Here is a 12,788-nt window from a genome sequence, read left to right as displayed (position 1 = left end):
ATCTGGAAATTCATAACCAGTAGAATGTTTCGTATTTGTTTCAGAAGAATCGGTGTACAGAATTTCCCAGGTGATTGATGACACTGTTTGTTGGTAGCCAAGGTGATTGAATAGTTCATGAGGAAATTGGGAGAATAGGAGAGAATTGATGACAGTTCGCAATGGGTTAGATCAATTAAAATACCTTCTAGTTTTATTAGTTCAGTGAAACAACGTATTGCTATTAATACAATTGCTAAAAACTCACTAATCAAAAACTCGTGACATACCTTTGACGTTGCATAGCCTGTAAATCGAAGTTGAACACAACTCTGACGTTGACGAATACTAATGATCACATGTAATTATAATTATTCCTTTATTCAGATAATTGCATTCTTGGTCTCGAAATGGAGAACACTCAAAGGATCAGAGGCTACAGTCTCCAGACGTTTGCGATTGTTGGGGCTGGACAATAGACCCAAGCAACAGTGAAGCTATGTGTCAGTTTTATTTCAATATGGATGCAACGTTGGTTGGAAAATGCAGGTTTGTTGGCTTTTGGCTCCTCCAGCATGTGGAAATCTATAAACATCGGAATATTCATACTTGTTTCAAAAATAAATGCTGTTCTTTGACAGAACTTTGCACGCTATGGCCATTTTGTCGCATTTCCGAGCGAAAAAATGGAGATCTCTCGACGAGTATCAGGAATTACTCGGTCCAGTCGACACGCTCGTGTTTCTGAGGCTGTAATATAGGTATCGTCATGTATTTTGAGTTTGAGAATCCACAGCTGCTACTTAATTTGATTCATCCAACGACCTGTCGATTAATAATCTAATTCTTTGTTGCAGAACGTAGAATTATCAAGATATTTCGATGGTTCCGAGTCGTGTCTTGATTGAGTCGACGGATTTGAGTCGCTGCTAACGAACTACATGAAAATAAGATTGCTGCAGACATTTGGAAAGCGAAGACTACAGCTTCTTCGGGTTGGAAAAGCACGATTAATATTTTTCGCTTTGGTTTCTTACACATTTCAATCCTAGAAACTAGACTGTGCTCGCCAAAATGTTTTGCTTATCGAATTGATCGAGTGATAGCAAATTTTTTACTGTAATGAGCAGAGAAAGTGAATTATCTCTGTAGCTTTGAGTCATAGCTCACTTAATTCGACGAATTTATGTTCTTAGGTTCGGAATATATTAAAATAAGGTATTTTAAAACATTTTAAACATATCCTGTATAAAGCTAGCGAGATTGCAGAATCACTAAGACTTTGGTCTTTGCTTCTATCGATTTTCAAGTCGATAATGAACTTTAGTACCCAAAGTTCCGGCTTTTCTTCATATTTAGGGCTCAGAAACGATGGAAATACTAATCTTTCATTAGAATCGATGGACTTATTGAATTGTTGTAATTAACGCTGTACTTTACTACTTTGAATCGCCAAGAAACTGTATTATCTTTGCGGCTCTTTTTTATGGTCCAATTTTGTAATCAGATTCTTGTTTTCAAGGTCAAAATACGAAGATTCGATGCCTGAACATTATTTCTGTCCATTCCTCTATTTTTCCTGAACCTTTCCTGTTTCCAGATTGTTCCTAAATTTTCCCTGTTTTTCCTGATTGTTTTTCGATTTTTCAACAATATTTCAATTGATTTCTTGATTACTGCGTCTTCCGGCCTTCCTGGAGGTTCCCTGTGATCCAGAACCTAAGGTACGTCATCCTACATTAATTCCCGATTTTTTGCGATTTTTTCCTATTTTTTTCCGATATTTTAAATTATGTTTGAATTTTTCCGCCATTTTGACGTCACGTGATGACGTCACGAGGTCTGGTCACGTGACCGCACTCGCCGCGACAACTAGCGCCATGTGGCGGATTTTTCTGGAACTAATAAAACGAGTTGCCAGTGGCGCCATCTTTAGGAATTTTGGCGAACTAAAAACTCGCGAGACAACTAGCGCCATGTGGCGGATTTTTTCGGAACTAATAAAACGAGTTGTCAGTGGCGCCATCTTTCGGAATTTTGGCGAACTAAAAACTCGCCGAGACAACTAGCGCCATGTGGCGGATTTTTTCGGAACTAATAAAACGAGTTGCCGGTGGCGCCATCTTTCGGAATTTTGGTGAACTAAAAAAAAGATGGCGCCACCTGCAACTCGGTTTGATAGTTCAAAAAAATTCCGGAAGATGGCGCCACCGGCAACTCGTTTTATTAGTTCCGAAAAAATCCGCCACATGGCGCTAGTTGTCTCGGCGAGTTTTTAGTTCGCCAAAATTCCGAAAGATGGCGCCACTGACAACTCGTTTTATTAGTTCCGAAAAAATCCGCCACATGGCGCTAGTTGTCTCGGCGAGTTTTTAGTTCGCCAAAATTCCGAAAGATGGCGCCACTGGCAACTCGTTTTATTAGTTCCGAAAAAATCCGCCACATGGCGCTAGTTGTCTCGCGAGTTTTTAGTTCGCCAAAATTCCTAAAGATGGCGCCACTGGCAACTCGTTTCATTAGTTCCAGAAAAATCCGCCACATGGCGCTAGTTGTCGCGGCGAGTGCGGTCACGTGACCAGACCTCGTGACGTCATCACGTGACGTCAAAATGGCGGAAAAATTCAAACATAATTTAAAATATCGGAAAAAAATAGGAAAAAATCGCAAAAAATCGGGAATTAATGTAGGATGACGTACCTTAGGTTCTGGATCACAGGGAACCTCCAGGAAGGCCGGAAGACGCAGTAATTAAGAAATCAATTGAAATATTGTTGAAAAATCGAAAAACAATCAGGAAAAACAGGGAAAATTTAGGAACAATCTGGAAACAGGAAAGGTTAAGGAAAAATAGAGGAATGGACAGAAATAATGTTCAGGCAGCGATTCTTTGTATTTTGACCTTGAAAACAAGAATCTGATTACAAAATTGAACATTAACAAAGAGCCGCAAAGATAATACAGTTTCTTGGCGTTTCAAAGCAGTAAAGTACAGCGTTAATTACAACAATTCAATAAGTCCATCGATTCTAATGAAAGATTAGTATTTCCATCGTTTTTGAGCCCTAAATATGAAGAAAAGCCGGAACTTTGGGTACTAAAGTTCATTATCGACTCGAAAATCGATAGAAGCAAAGACCAAAGTCTCAGTGATTCTGCAATCTTGCTAGCTTTATACAGGATATGTTTAAAATGTTTTAAAATACCTTATTTTAATATATTCCGAACCTAAGAACATAAATTCGTCGAATTAAGTGAGCTATGACTCAAAGCTACAGAGATAATTCACTTTCTCTGCTCATTACAGTAGAAAATTTGCTATCACTCGATCAATTCGATAAGCAAAACATTTTGGCGAGCACAGTCTAGTTTCTAGGATTGAAATGTGTAAGAAACCAAAGCGAAAAATATTAATCGTGCTTTTCCAACCCGAAGAAGCTGTAGTCTTCGCTTTCCAAATGTCTGCAGCAATCTTATTTTCATGTAGTTCGTTAGCAGCGACTCAAATCCGTCGACTCAATCAAGACACGACTCGGAACCATCGAAATATCTTGATAATTCTACGTTCTGCAACAAAGAATTAGATTATTAATCGACAGGTCGTTGGATGAATAAAATTAAGTAGCAGCTGTAGATTCTCAAACTCAAAATACATGACGATACCTATATTACAGCCTCAGAAACACGAGCGTGTCGACTGGACCGAGTAATTCCTGATACTCGTCGAGAGATCTCCATTTTTTCGCTCGGAAATGCGACAAAATGGCCATAGCGTGCAATGGCCATAGTTCTGTCAAAGAACAGCATTTATTTTTTAAACAAGTATGAATATTCCGATGTTTATAGATTTCCACATGCTGGAGGAGCCAAAAGCCAACAAACCTGCATTTTCCAACCAACGTTGCATCCATATTGAAATAAAACTGACACATAGCTTCACTGTTGCTTGGGTCTATTGTCCAGCCCCAACAATCGCAAACGTCTGGAGACTGTAGCCTCTGATCCTTTGAGTGTTCTCCATTTCGAGACCAAGAATGCAATTATCTGAATAAAGGAATAATTATAATTACATGTGATCATTAGTATTCGTCAACGTCAGAGTTGTGTTCAACTTCGATTTACAGGCTATGCAACGTCAAAGGTATGTCACGAGTTTTTAATTAGTGAGTTTTTAGCAATTGTATTAATAGCAATACGTTGTTTCACTGAACTAATAAAACTAGAAGGTATTTTAATTGATCTAACCCATTGCGAACTGTCATCAATTCTCTCCTATTCTCGCAATTTCCTCATGAACTATTCAATCACCTTGGCTACCAACAAACAGTGTCATCAATCACCTGGGAAATTCTGTATACCGATTCTTCTGAAACAAATACGAAACATTCTACTGGTTATGAATTTCCAGATGCTGGAGGAGCCAAAAGCCAACAAACCTGCATTTTCTAACCAACGTTGCATCCACATCCAAATAAAACTAACACGTAGCTTCACTGTTGCTTGGGTCTATTGTCCAGCCCCAACAATCGCAAACGTCTGGAGACTGTAGCCTCTGATCCTTTGAGTGTTCTCCATTTCGAGACCAAGAATGCAATTATCTGAATAAAGGAATAATTATAATTACATGTGATCATTAGTATTCGTCAACGTCAGAGTTGTGTTCAACTTCGATTTACAGGCTATGCAACGTCAAAGGTATGTCACGAGTTTTTAATTAGTGAGTTTTTAGCAATTGTATTAATAGCAATACGTTGTTTCACTGAACTAATAAAACTAGAAGGTATTCTAATTGATCTAACCCATTGCGAACTGTCATCAATTCTCTCCTATTCTCGCAATTTCCTCATGAACTATTCAATCACCTTGGCTACCAACAAACAGTGTCATCAATCACCTGGGAAATTCTGTATACCGATTCTTCTGAAACAAATACGAAACATTCTACTGGTTATGAATTTCCAGATGCTGGAGGAGCCAAAAGCCAACAAACCTGCATTTTCCAACCAACGTTGCATCCACATCCAAATAAAACTGACACGTAGCTTCACTGTTGCTTGGGTCTATTGTCCAGCCCCAACAATCGCAAACGTCTGGAGACTGTAGCCTCTGATCCTTTGAGTGTTCTCCATTTCGAGACCAAGAATGCAATTATCTGAATAAAGGAATAATTATAATTACATGTGATCATTAGTATTCGTCAACGTCAGAGTTGTGTTCAACTTCGATTTACAGGCTATGCAACGTCAAAGGTATGTCACGAGTTTTTAATTAGTGAGTTTTTAGCAATTGTATTAATAGCAATACGTTGTTTCACTGAACTAATAAAACTAGAAGGTATTCTAATTGATCTAACCCATTGCGAACTGTCATCAATTCTCTCCTATTCTCGCAATTTCCTCATGAACTATTCAATCACCTTGGCTACCAACAAACAGTGTCATCAATCACCTGGGAAATTCTCTATACCGATTCTTCTGAAACAAATACGAAACATTCTACTGGTTATGAATTTCCAGATGCTGGAGGAGCCAAAAGCCAACAAACCTGCATTTTCCAACCAACGTTGCATCCACATCCAAATAAAACTGACACGTAGCTTCACTGTTGCTTGGGTCTATTGTCCAGCCCCAACAATCGCAAACGTCTGGAGACTGTAGCCTCTGATCCTTTGAGTGTTCTCCATTTCGAGACCAAGAATGCAATTATCTGAATAAAGGAATAATTATAATTACATGTGATCATTAGTATTCGTCAACGTCAGAGTTGTGTTCAACTTCGATTTACAGGCTATGCAACGTCAAAGGTATGTCACGAGTTTTTAATTAGTGAGTTTTTAGCAATTGTATTAATAGCAATACGTTGTTTCACTGAACTAATAAAACTAGAAGGTATTCTAATTGATCTAACCCATTGCGAACTGTCATCAATTCTCTCCTATTCTCGCAATTTCCTCATGAACTATTCAATCACCTTGGCTACCAACAAACAGTGTCATCAATCACCTGGGAAATTCTCTATACCGATTCTTCTGAAACAAATACGAAACATTCTACTGGTTATGAATTTCCAGATGCTGGAGGAGCCAAAAGCCAACAAACCTGCATTTTCCAACCAACGTTGCATCCACATCCAAATAAAACTGACACGTAGCTTCACTGTTGCTTGGGTCTATTGTCCAGCCCCAACAATCGCAAATGTCTGGAGACTGTAGCCTCTGATCCTTTGAGTGTTCTCCATTTCGAGACCAAGAATGCAATTATCTGAATAAAGGAATAATTATAATTACATGTGATCATTAGTATTCGTCAACGTCAGAGTTGTGTTCAACTTCGATTTACAGGCTATGCAACGTCAAAGGTATGTCACGAGTTTTTAATTAGTGAGTTTTTAGCAATTGTATTAATAGCAATACGTTGTTTCACTGAACTAATAAAACTAGAAGGTATTCTAATTGATCTAACCCATTGCGAACTGTCATCAATTCTCTCCTATTCTCGCAATTTCCTCATGAACTATTCAATCACCTTGGCTACCAACAAACAGTGTCATCAATCACCTGGGAAATTCTGTATACCGATTCTTCTGAAACAAATACGAAACATTCTACTGGTTATGAATTTCCAGATGCTGGAGGAGCCAGAAACCAACAAACCTGCATTTGCCATTGAGACGCTGTATCCATATTCAGATAAAACTGACACGTAGCTTCACTGTTGCTTAGTTCCATTGTCCAGCCCCCAAAATTGCAAATGTCTGGAGACTGTAGCCTCTGATCCTCTGACTGTTTTTTTTCGGGAGACCAAGAATGCAATTACCTGAATGGAGGAGTAATTATAATGACATGTGATCATTAGTATTCGTCAACGTCGGGGTTGTGTTCAACTTCGATTTACAGGCTATGCTTCGATGAAACGTCGAAGGTGTGTGACGAGTTTTTGATCAGCAAGTTCTTAGATCAGTAAGTTTTGACGCTATGCAGCTAGAGTAGCACGACCTTAGACTTGTTTCTAGATTTTGACCAGATATTTCTTATTCTTTCCTACTTCTCCTGATTTTCTTTAGATTTCCAGTAGATTTTTCAATTCATCTGCCAATGACTGCATCTTTTGGCCTTCCTGTAGGGGTCCTGTAATCCAGAACTGAAGGTGCGTCATCCTGGATTCATTCCCGATTTTTTCGGATTTTTTTCCGATTTTTAAAACATGTTTGAATTTCAGTGCTGTTGGTCACGTGGCCGCACTCGCCGATACAGCTAGTCCTATGTGGCGGATTTTTCGTGAACTATTAAAACGAGTTGCGGCTAGCGCCATCTTGCGGATTATCGGCGAACTAAAAAAAGATGGCGCCACCTGCAACCCGATCACGTGGTCGAGAAACGAGTGGGGCCCGTCACGAGGCTAGACGCTTCAGTAGTTCACTAAAAATCCGCCACATGGCGCTAGCTGTTTCGGCGAGTTTTTAGTTCACCAAAAATCCGCACATAGCGCTAGTTCGGTCACGTGACCAGACCACGTGACGTCATCAAGTAATCAGAAAAATTCAAATATATCTCAAAAATTCCAAAAAAAATCGGAAAAAATTGCAAAAAATCCGAAAAAAATCAGCAATACGTGTAGAAGGCGTCTTCACATCAATTTCGCATTTTTTCAACCTTTTCCCGCGGAAATACGCTCATTTGCCAACAAGAATGTCGAAACGTAACCTACAGTTTCGTGTTCTCGACAGATTCGTGTTTCTGATCCCTCAAAATTGAACCGAGCGACGTGTCGTGTGATTTACAAATGTTGTTAGCCCTCATTTGGGTTCGTTATTGTCGACATCCGTTTTATCCCGGTCCTGAGGGAGTTTAGATCGCTTAGATAAAGAGAGTCCTCGCAATTATTGCGTGGGAAAACGTCAAAGACTCTGATCGTGCAGGTTATGCTAACTTATTTTGCTTCGTCTCAGTGGGGCGTCGAGGAAAACGCTTATTGTACTCGGCGATTATCAAGAATTAGCCTGAATATATCTCCAAAATGAGAGGAGGTGGAATGTTCGATGCCCATGAGTTTGCTAAGCGTATGAGGCGGCTTATGGATAATAATTATTCATATCGCAAGCTCCTGGCATTGCTCATAGTCTGCGGTGGCCTCTTGCTCTACCTCGGACCGTTTGTCGCTCAATGGTTGTTCTCAGGTAGCCAACAACCGATTGAAGGTAAAGATTATTCTTCCAAGTAAGTACTCAGAGTTCTGTGCATAGCCTCGATGATATCAGAATAACGTTTGATTTTAATAGCATTCGAGGACCAATGTATCAACGAAAGACTGGCTATGTCATTCTTTGAAACTGCTGAATACAATGCCAATATTATGAGGGACTCTTCAACATTTGAGGATCAATCGTATTTGGCATATGTTGGGAACGGGGTATTTGGGATCCCCATTACCGCCGATGCTTGTCTTTACATTAAACATGGGAGAACGCTATCTCTGAAGGTCCCATGGCAGCCGATTATAGCTCATTCTATTCCAGAAGGCAGCCTCTACCGAGAAGCCACAGTAACTTATTTCACTACTGGCATAGTCCAGAGATACCAATGTTTTCGCGAAGGATATTACCTGGAGTTCCAATACTATGCTCACAGAGGACTCGATGGAATCCTAGTCCAAGACATTAAATTGGTAAACCCTTCCGCTTCGTCGCACGAGGTACCACTGAAGTCCCAAGCTTCAGGACGATGGAGCGACTCCAGAAGCGAGACCGTACAGTGGGTATTTATTGTCATTCATTGGTTGGGCAACGTTTAAATTAGAGTCTTATCGCTTTCAGAATTCAAGTCGAGGGCCTACCCAGCTACGAGTATACTTTGACGTCTGGCTATGTCCCGTTACCAGATTCAGACAAAATGGTAGCTGTAGCTGTAGTCTATCGCACTCCACCGAAGACGGTGCAAGTACAGCCTAGAAGTTCGACGAGGCTGGAGTTCCTTTCTAGCATCTATTACGGAGAGCCCGTCTCCTCCGAGTCTCTTCTTGCGGAGAGACAATCGGCGCAGAGAAAAGCTATGGAGGCTATGAAAAAGGCCTTGGTGAGGCAGCAGCACGGTCTCAAAGACGAACACATAATGCTCTGGCAGAGTTACTGGCAAGCGGGTCTCAGGATCAGTGACTCCAAGGCTAAGGGTGCGATAAACGGGCACAAAATAAATTCCACCATGTACTACGTCCTCTCCCAGATACCCTCGAGCGTTCCGGACGTGGAAAAGAACCTGGCAAACAACGAGGGCTGTTATCGCGGGCATCATACCCTGTGCGTGGAAGAGAGGCCCTGCGATATGTTGTATTCCGATGTAATTCTCGGCCTCTGACATCCGATTTCGATTGCCTTAGGGACGCGCCCCGGCTCTGGCAGGATACGTCGACGATAGAGGGCGTCAACGAGATCGCGGCAGCGTGGCTCGTGACCTTAGAAAAGCAAGGCTGCCATCATCTGATGGTCGGTGGGCCAGCTGCCGTTCAACAAGCGATAGTTCTGAGCTTGGGATCCCTACGATTCAGCAATCAGCACTTAGAGTTTAACATCGACCCGCAGTACCTGCATCGCGATTACCTGTTCCGGTAATTTTAAAGAAAATTCTTACCCTCTAACTCTCCAAGTTGTTCAGCAATTCGCTAACCAACCCGCAAATTCACCGATCAGGAGCTGAACCCGTTGCACGCATCGCGTCCCACGGTAGCCCTCTAACTCGATTCATTTCACTCCAGACGCATAAGCTACGGGAACGTGACGCACCTGAATGTTTCGGTTCACGTCGGCGAAGACAATCGGGCCGTTTTAGGCGTGGCGCTGGACCGGAGCGACAGCGTCTATTACGGATGCGACGCGGGATGTCTCGACGCCCCCGTACCCCTGAGTCAGGCGTACACCAGGTTCCCGGTGAAAGTAACGAGACCCTTGACGGCTATTCTGTACATAACGTCGGATCAACGGCACATGCAGGACCTCAGAAACGCGCTGCACGTTCACGAGGTCGACGAGGGTAAGGCGGTTTCGTTCGTCGTCGATCGATACTTTTGTAAAATCGCTTTTTCCCCTCAGCTCCTGCGCACGACCACCACGTGATGGCCTTGCACAAACACGGGCACCGGCTCGGAGGTCTGCCGACGTTCTTCTGGGTGAGCATCTGCTTCCTGATCGTCGTGTTCCACATGTTCTTGTTCAAGCTGATCATCAGCGAGTACTGCGATCACCAGGATCGACAGCGGACGCGGTACGGCAAGCCCTGACCATCTCTGCACACGAAACACACGACCTTAGATGTATATATTTATTTGCTTACGTCAACTGTATAACGTTAATGTATTTTTTATACGCTGGAGAATGATAAACTGATTACCGAATAACGTTAACATGTTCATATTCTTCAATATATAACAAATTTTCTCGACAACATTTATTATAGAATATATTAAACACACCATCGATCTACATCGTAACTCGTCTCCGCAGAACAATCTACGTATTTTCGGTTCGCCGGAGGACCATCGACTAAAATCTTCGTTCGTACCATTCCGTCCAACGTTTCGCACGTTAAAAGTTTCAAATTTCTGGTGGAGAGGTAATTTAGGGTGGAACTTTGTCATTCGCGAAGTGGATACCAATTCACATTTCAGTCGAGGTCTCGTTCCGATCGTCCTATTTTACAGTCCTGCATCGTTGGCACAGAGGTGACAGGGTACCGGGTACCTTGTGCTGATTTGTTAATTTTTTAATAAATTTTTTTTTCTTTTTTTGTTTTCGAATTAGAATATAGGTACATGATTGTTGTTTCTTTTTTCTCCGCTAATACAGTATAAGGCTAGTTTTTGCTACTCGTCTCTTGGCCGCAGTCTGATTGCACAGGTTGATTGTATTACGTATACCTATCAATAGCGATGCCTTCGTTGCATTGATTTTTTTTTTTTTGCTATATTTCTACGAGAAAAAAAATAACATCGAATTGGTATTCGACGGAGATAACAATTAAATATTCGCATCATGCTTCGGAGGTGTACACGCGTTGGACGCGCTCGTTTATCGTCACATACAATCATTCGCACGTACCCGTGATACACGTAGGCATACCTCATTAATTTACAAACCGATACAATTCTATTACACGTCGGTATTTTTCGTAATCTAATTTCTTTATTTACATCCCTAACGATATCTATACGTGTAATTAAATATTCCTACCTACCTAACGTTGCGTACGTTTTTTAATTTATAATTTATCTGGAAGAATCGCTGCGCAACTTTGAAACGAGTATTTTTTTTTTTTCTTTCGTCTTAGAATCTTACGTACGTATTCGTTATCATATCAAGCATAATATAATGTTGTTTATGCTAATTGGATCGTTTCTCATTATGTGATAATAGCACTGTACGTAATTACGACCACCGAGTATAGTATATATATATATATGTATATATAATTATCAAATTAAGTTACATCCCTAATATTTGTTAATAGTCTTTCGTCTTAATTTTATGTATAGGTACATAAGCGTCCAGTAATTTCACATTTCATAAAAGATATTGATAAACCTACGTTTCGTAGGCACCAATCTATGATATATTCATATAATTCAACGTACGATTCAATATGTATATTACAATGTAACGTGTTATTATAGATAATTTACTTTCGGCGATAACGATCTGCGTCCCAAAAATGTCTACAATGATACAAAAGAAAGAAAAAAAAAAAAAACAAAATGAAGAAAACAGCAAAAACGAAATTGAAAAATTCTCCCTAAGAATCGTCGACTAATGAAGAACCACCTGCAACTACTCTACATAGTATATATGTATAGACTACGAATTGACGAAAAAAGTTCGCGAGTTCGAACCCATAATTATACACATGTGATCATTAGCATACCTTAAAGTAATAGCTTATCTCACGTAATTCGTATTCAACAATTCTTATAACTAACAATTCTTATCGTGCCGCAAGTTCAATTTTTTTTACCCCCCTCCCCATTCTATATCTATTTGAAATAAATTTCAGATAAATACCTTACAGATAAAAGGAACGACAAGCAGAGCCTCGTTCGGCTCCACGAGCTTCGCTCATCGGCGGATAATAATATCCGGTATTCTCGATTCGCACCGATTCGTCGAACCGGATAATTCGAACGGATATCTTGACCAGGAGGGGTTGATAACTGTAATCGATATAAATAGACATAACTAATTCAAAAACGCAGCTGTACAAAACTACCGTATTATCGTGGATAACGCTATCATAGGTGTTACCCTTTTACAATTAGTCTTATAACCACAGCGTTCGATAAATTTCAACCGCTACTCTCACTTCTACCTACATATTTACATCCCCTAACATCGACCTCCGTTAATAATAATTATAATAAATACCACAGGGTTAAATACCCCACCCCCCCCCCCCCCCCCCCCCACGCCCTTAAATTTATCTGACATTTTTTCGCTCGACTAGGTATACCTAAACGGATATAAAGATTATCTCAATTTTCTTCGAACGCGTCGATTTCACGTAGCCTACGTCGTAGATATTCGATTAATTCATCTGATCCGGTATTGCTATATAGTTCAGTCTTAACCCTAACATTTTACCGTTTCGATTATATTGTAATAATGTTAATTAACGATGCCGGTGTATTTTTATTTAGCCCGGAGCGTAATCGGTGGGCTGGATTTTCCGAGGATCGAGAGGAGAAACGAAAATGCCGGACGAACGGACGAGCGAATATCGCTCGCTGTTTACGATTGGCGTATAATTTTTGGCAAGCCGAGTGGAAACCGATCGA

At 40.6% G+C, this 12,788-nt stretch overlaps 2 protein-coding genes and 6 long non-coding RNA genes across 8 annotated transcripts in view; 3 read left to right on the top strand and 5 right to left on the bottom strand.

Moving 5' to 3' along the window:
• The first annotated feature begins 104 nt into the window (after positions 1-104).
• Positions 105-680, top strand: LOC125501031. The gene is made up of 3 exons (XR_007278515.1): positions 105-165; positions 367-528; positions 621-680. It is a non-coding gene; the product is annotated as an uncharacterized LOC125501031 (long non-coding RNA).
• A 3,178-nt stretch (positions 681-3,858) lies between these two features.
• Positions 3,859-4,281, bottom strand: LOC125501142. Its single transcript, XR_007278665.1, has 2 exons — positions 4,222-4,281; positions 3,859-4,020 (listed from the first exon to the last, which is right to left on the bottom strand). It is a non-coding gene; the product is annotated as an uncharacterized LOC125501142 (long non-coding RNA).
• On the top strand, positions 3,976-6,430 carry LOC125501143. The gene is made up of 5 exons (XR_007278666.1): positions 3,976-4,117; positions 4,385-4,671; positions 4,939-5,225; positions 5,493-5,779; positions 6,047-6,430. It is a non-coding gene; the product is annotated as an uncharacterized LOC125501143 (long non-coding RNA).
• On the bottom strand, positions 4,285-4,835 carry LOC125501140. The gene is made up of 3 exons (XR_007278663.1): positions 4,776-4,835; positions 4,413-4,574; positions 4,285-4,342 (listed from the first exon to the last, which is right to left on the bottom strand). It is a non-coding gene; the product is annotated as an uncharacterized LOC125501140 (long non-coding RNA).
• LOC125501141 lies at positions 4,838-5,389 on the bottom strand. Its single transcript, XR_007278664.1, has 3 exons — positions 5,330-5,389; positions 4,967-5,128; positions 4,838-4,896 (listed from the first exon to the last, which is right to left on the bottom strand). It is a non-coding gene; the product is annotated as an uncharacterized LOC125501141 (long non-coding RNA).
• Positions 5,403-5,943, bottom strand: LOC125501144. Its single transcript, XR_007278667.1, has 3 exons — positions 5,884-5,943; positions 5,521-5,682; positions 5,403-5,450 (listed from the first exon to the last, which is right to left on the bottom strand). It is a non-coding gene; the product is annotated as an uncharacterized LOC125501144 (long non-coding RNA).
• Positions 6,431-7,482: 1,052 nt separating the features above from the next.
• On the top strand, positions 7,483-10,367 carry LOC105687255 (uncharacterized protein KIAA2013 homolog). The gene is made up of 6 exons (XM_012402719.3): positions 7,483-8,172; positions 8,254-8,725; positions 8,788-9,267; positions 9,348-9,575; positions 9,723-9,997; positions 10,057-10,367. Exons 1-6 carry the CDS (start codon positions 7,992-7,994, stop codon positions 10,242-10,244), a joined length of 1,824 nt encoding a protein of 607 aa, XP_012258142.2. The 5' UTR covers positions 7,483-7,991; the 3' UTR covers positions 10,245-10,367.
• LOC105687236 (metabotropic glutamate receptor 7) overlaps positions 10,301-12,788 on the bottom strand; it is a 48,999-nt gene continuing 46,511 nt past the window's right edge. Inside the window, exon 18 of the mRNA XM_048654992.1 lies at positions 10,301-12,167. The gene's annotated coding sequence lies outside the window, so the exon portion shown is untranslated. The remainder of the gene's footprint in view (positions 12,168-12,788) is intronic.

Source organism: Athalia rosae, chromosome 5 (genome assembly GCF_917208135.1).
Source record: "Athalia rosae chromosome 5, iyAthRosa1.1, whole genome shotgun sequence".
Lineage (NCBI taxonomy): Eukaryota > Metazoa > Arthropoda > Insecta > Hymenoptera > Athaliidae > Athalia > Athalia rosae.
Note: the sequence above shows the minus strand (reverse complement) of the source record. Positions and strands in the feature narration are given on the sequence as shown.

Bases quoted from the DNA above. Each gene is read 5' to 3' on its own strand.
- LOC105687255 (XM_012402719.3), top strand. From the start codon at position 7,992: ATGAGAGGAGGTGGAATGTTCGATGCCCATGAGTTTGCTAAGCGTATG. The intron at 8,173-8,253 runs GTAAAGATTATT...TGATTTTAATAG, and splicing joins TAGCCAACAACCGATTGAAG to CATTCGAGGACCAATGTATC. The intron at 9,268-9,347 runs GTGCGTGGAAGA...CGATTGCCTTAG, and splicing joins TATCGCGGGCATCATACCCT to GGACGCGCCCCGGCTCTGGC.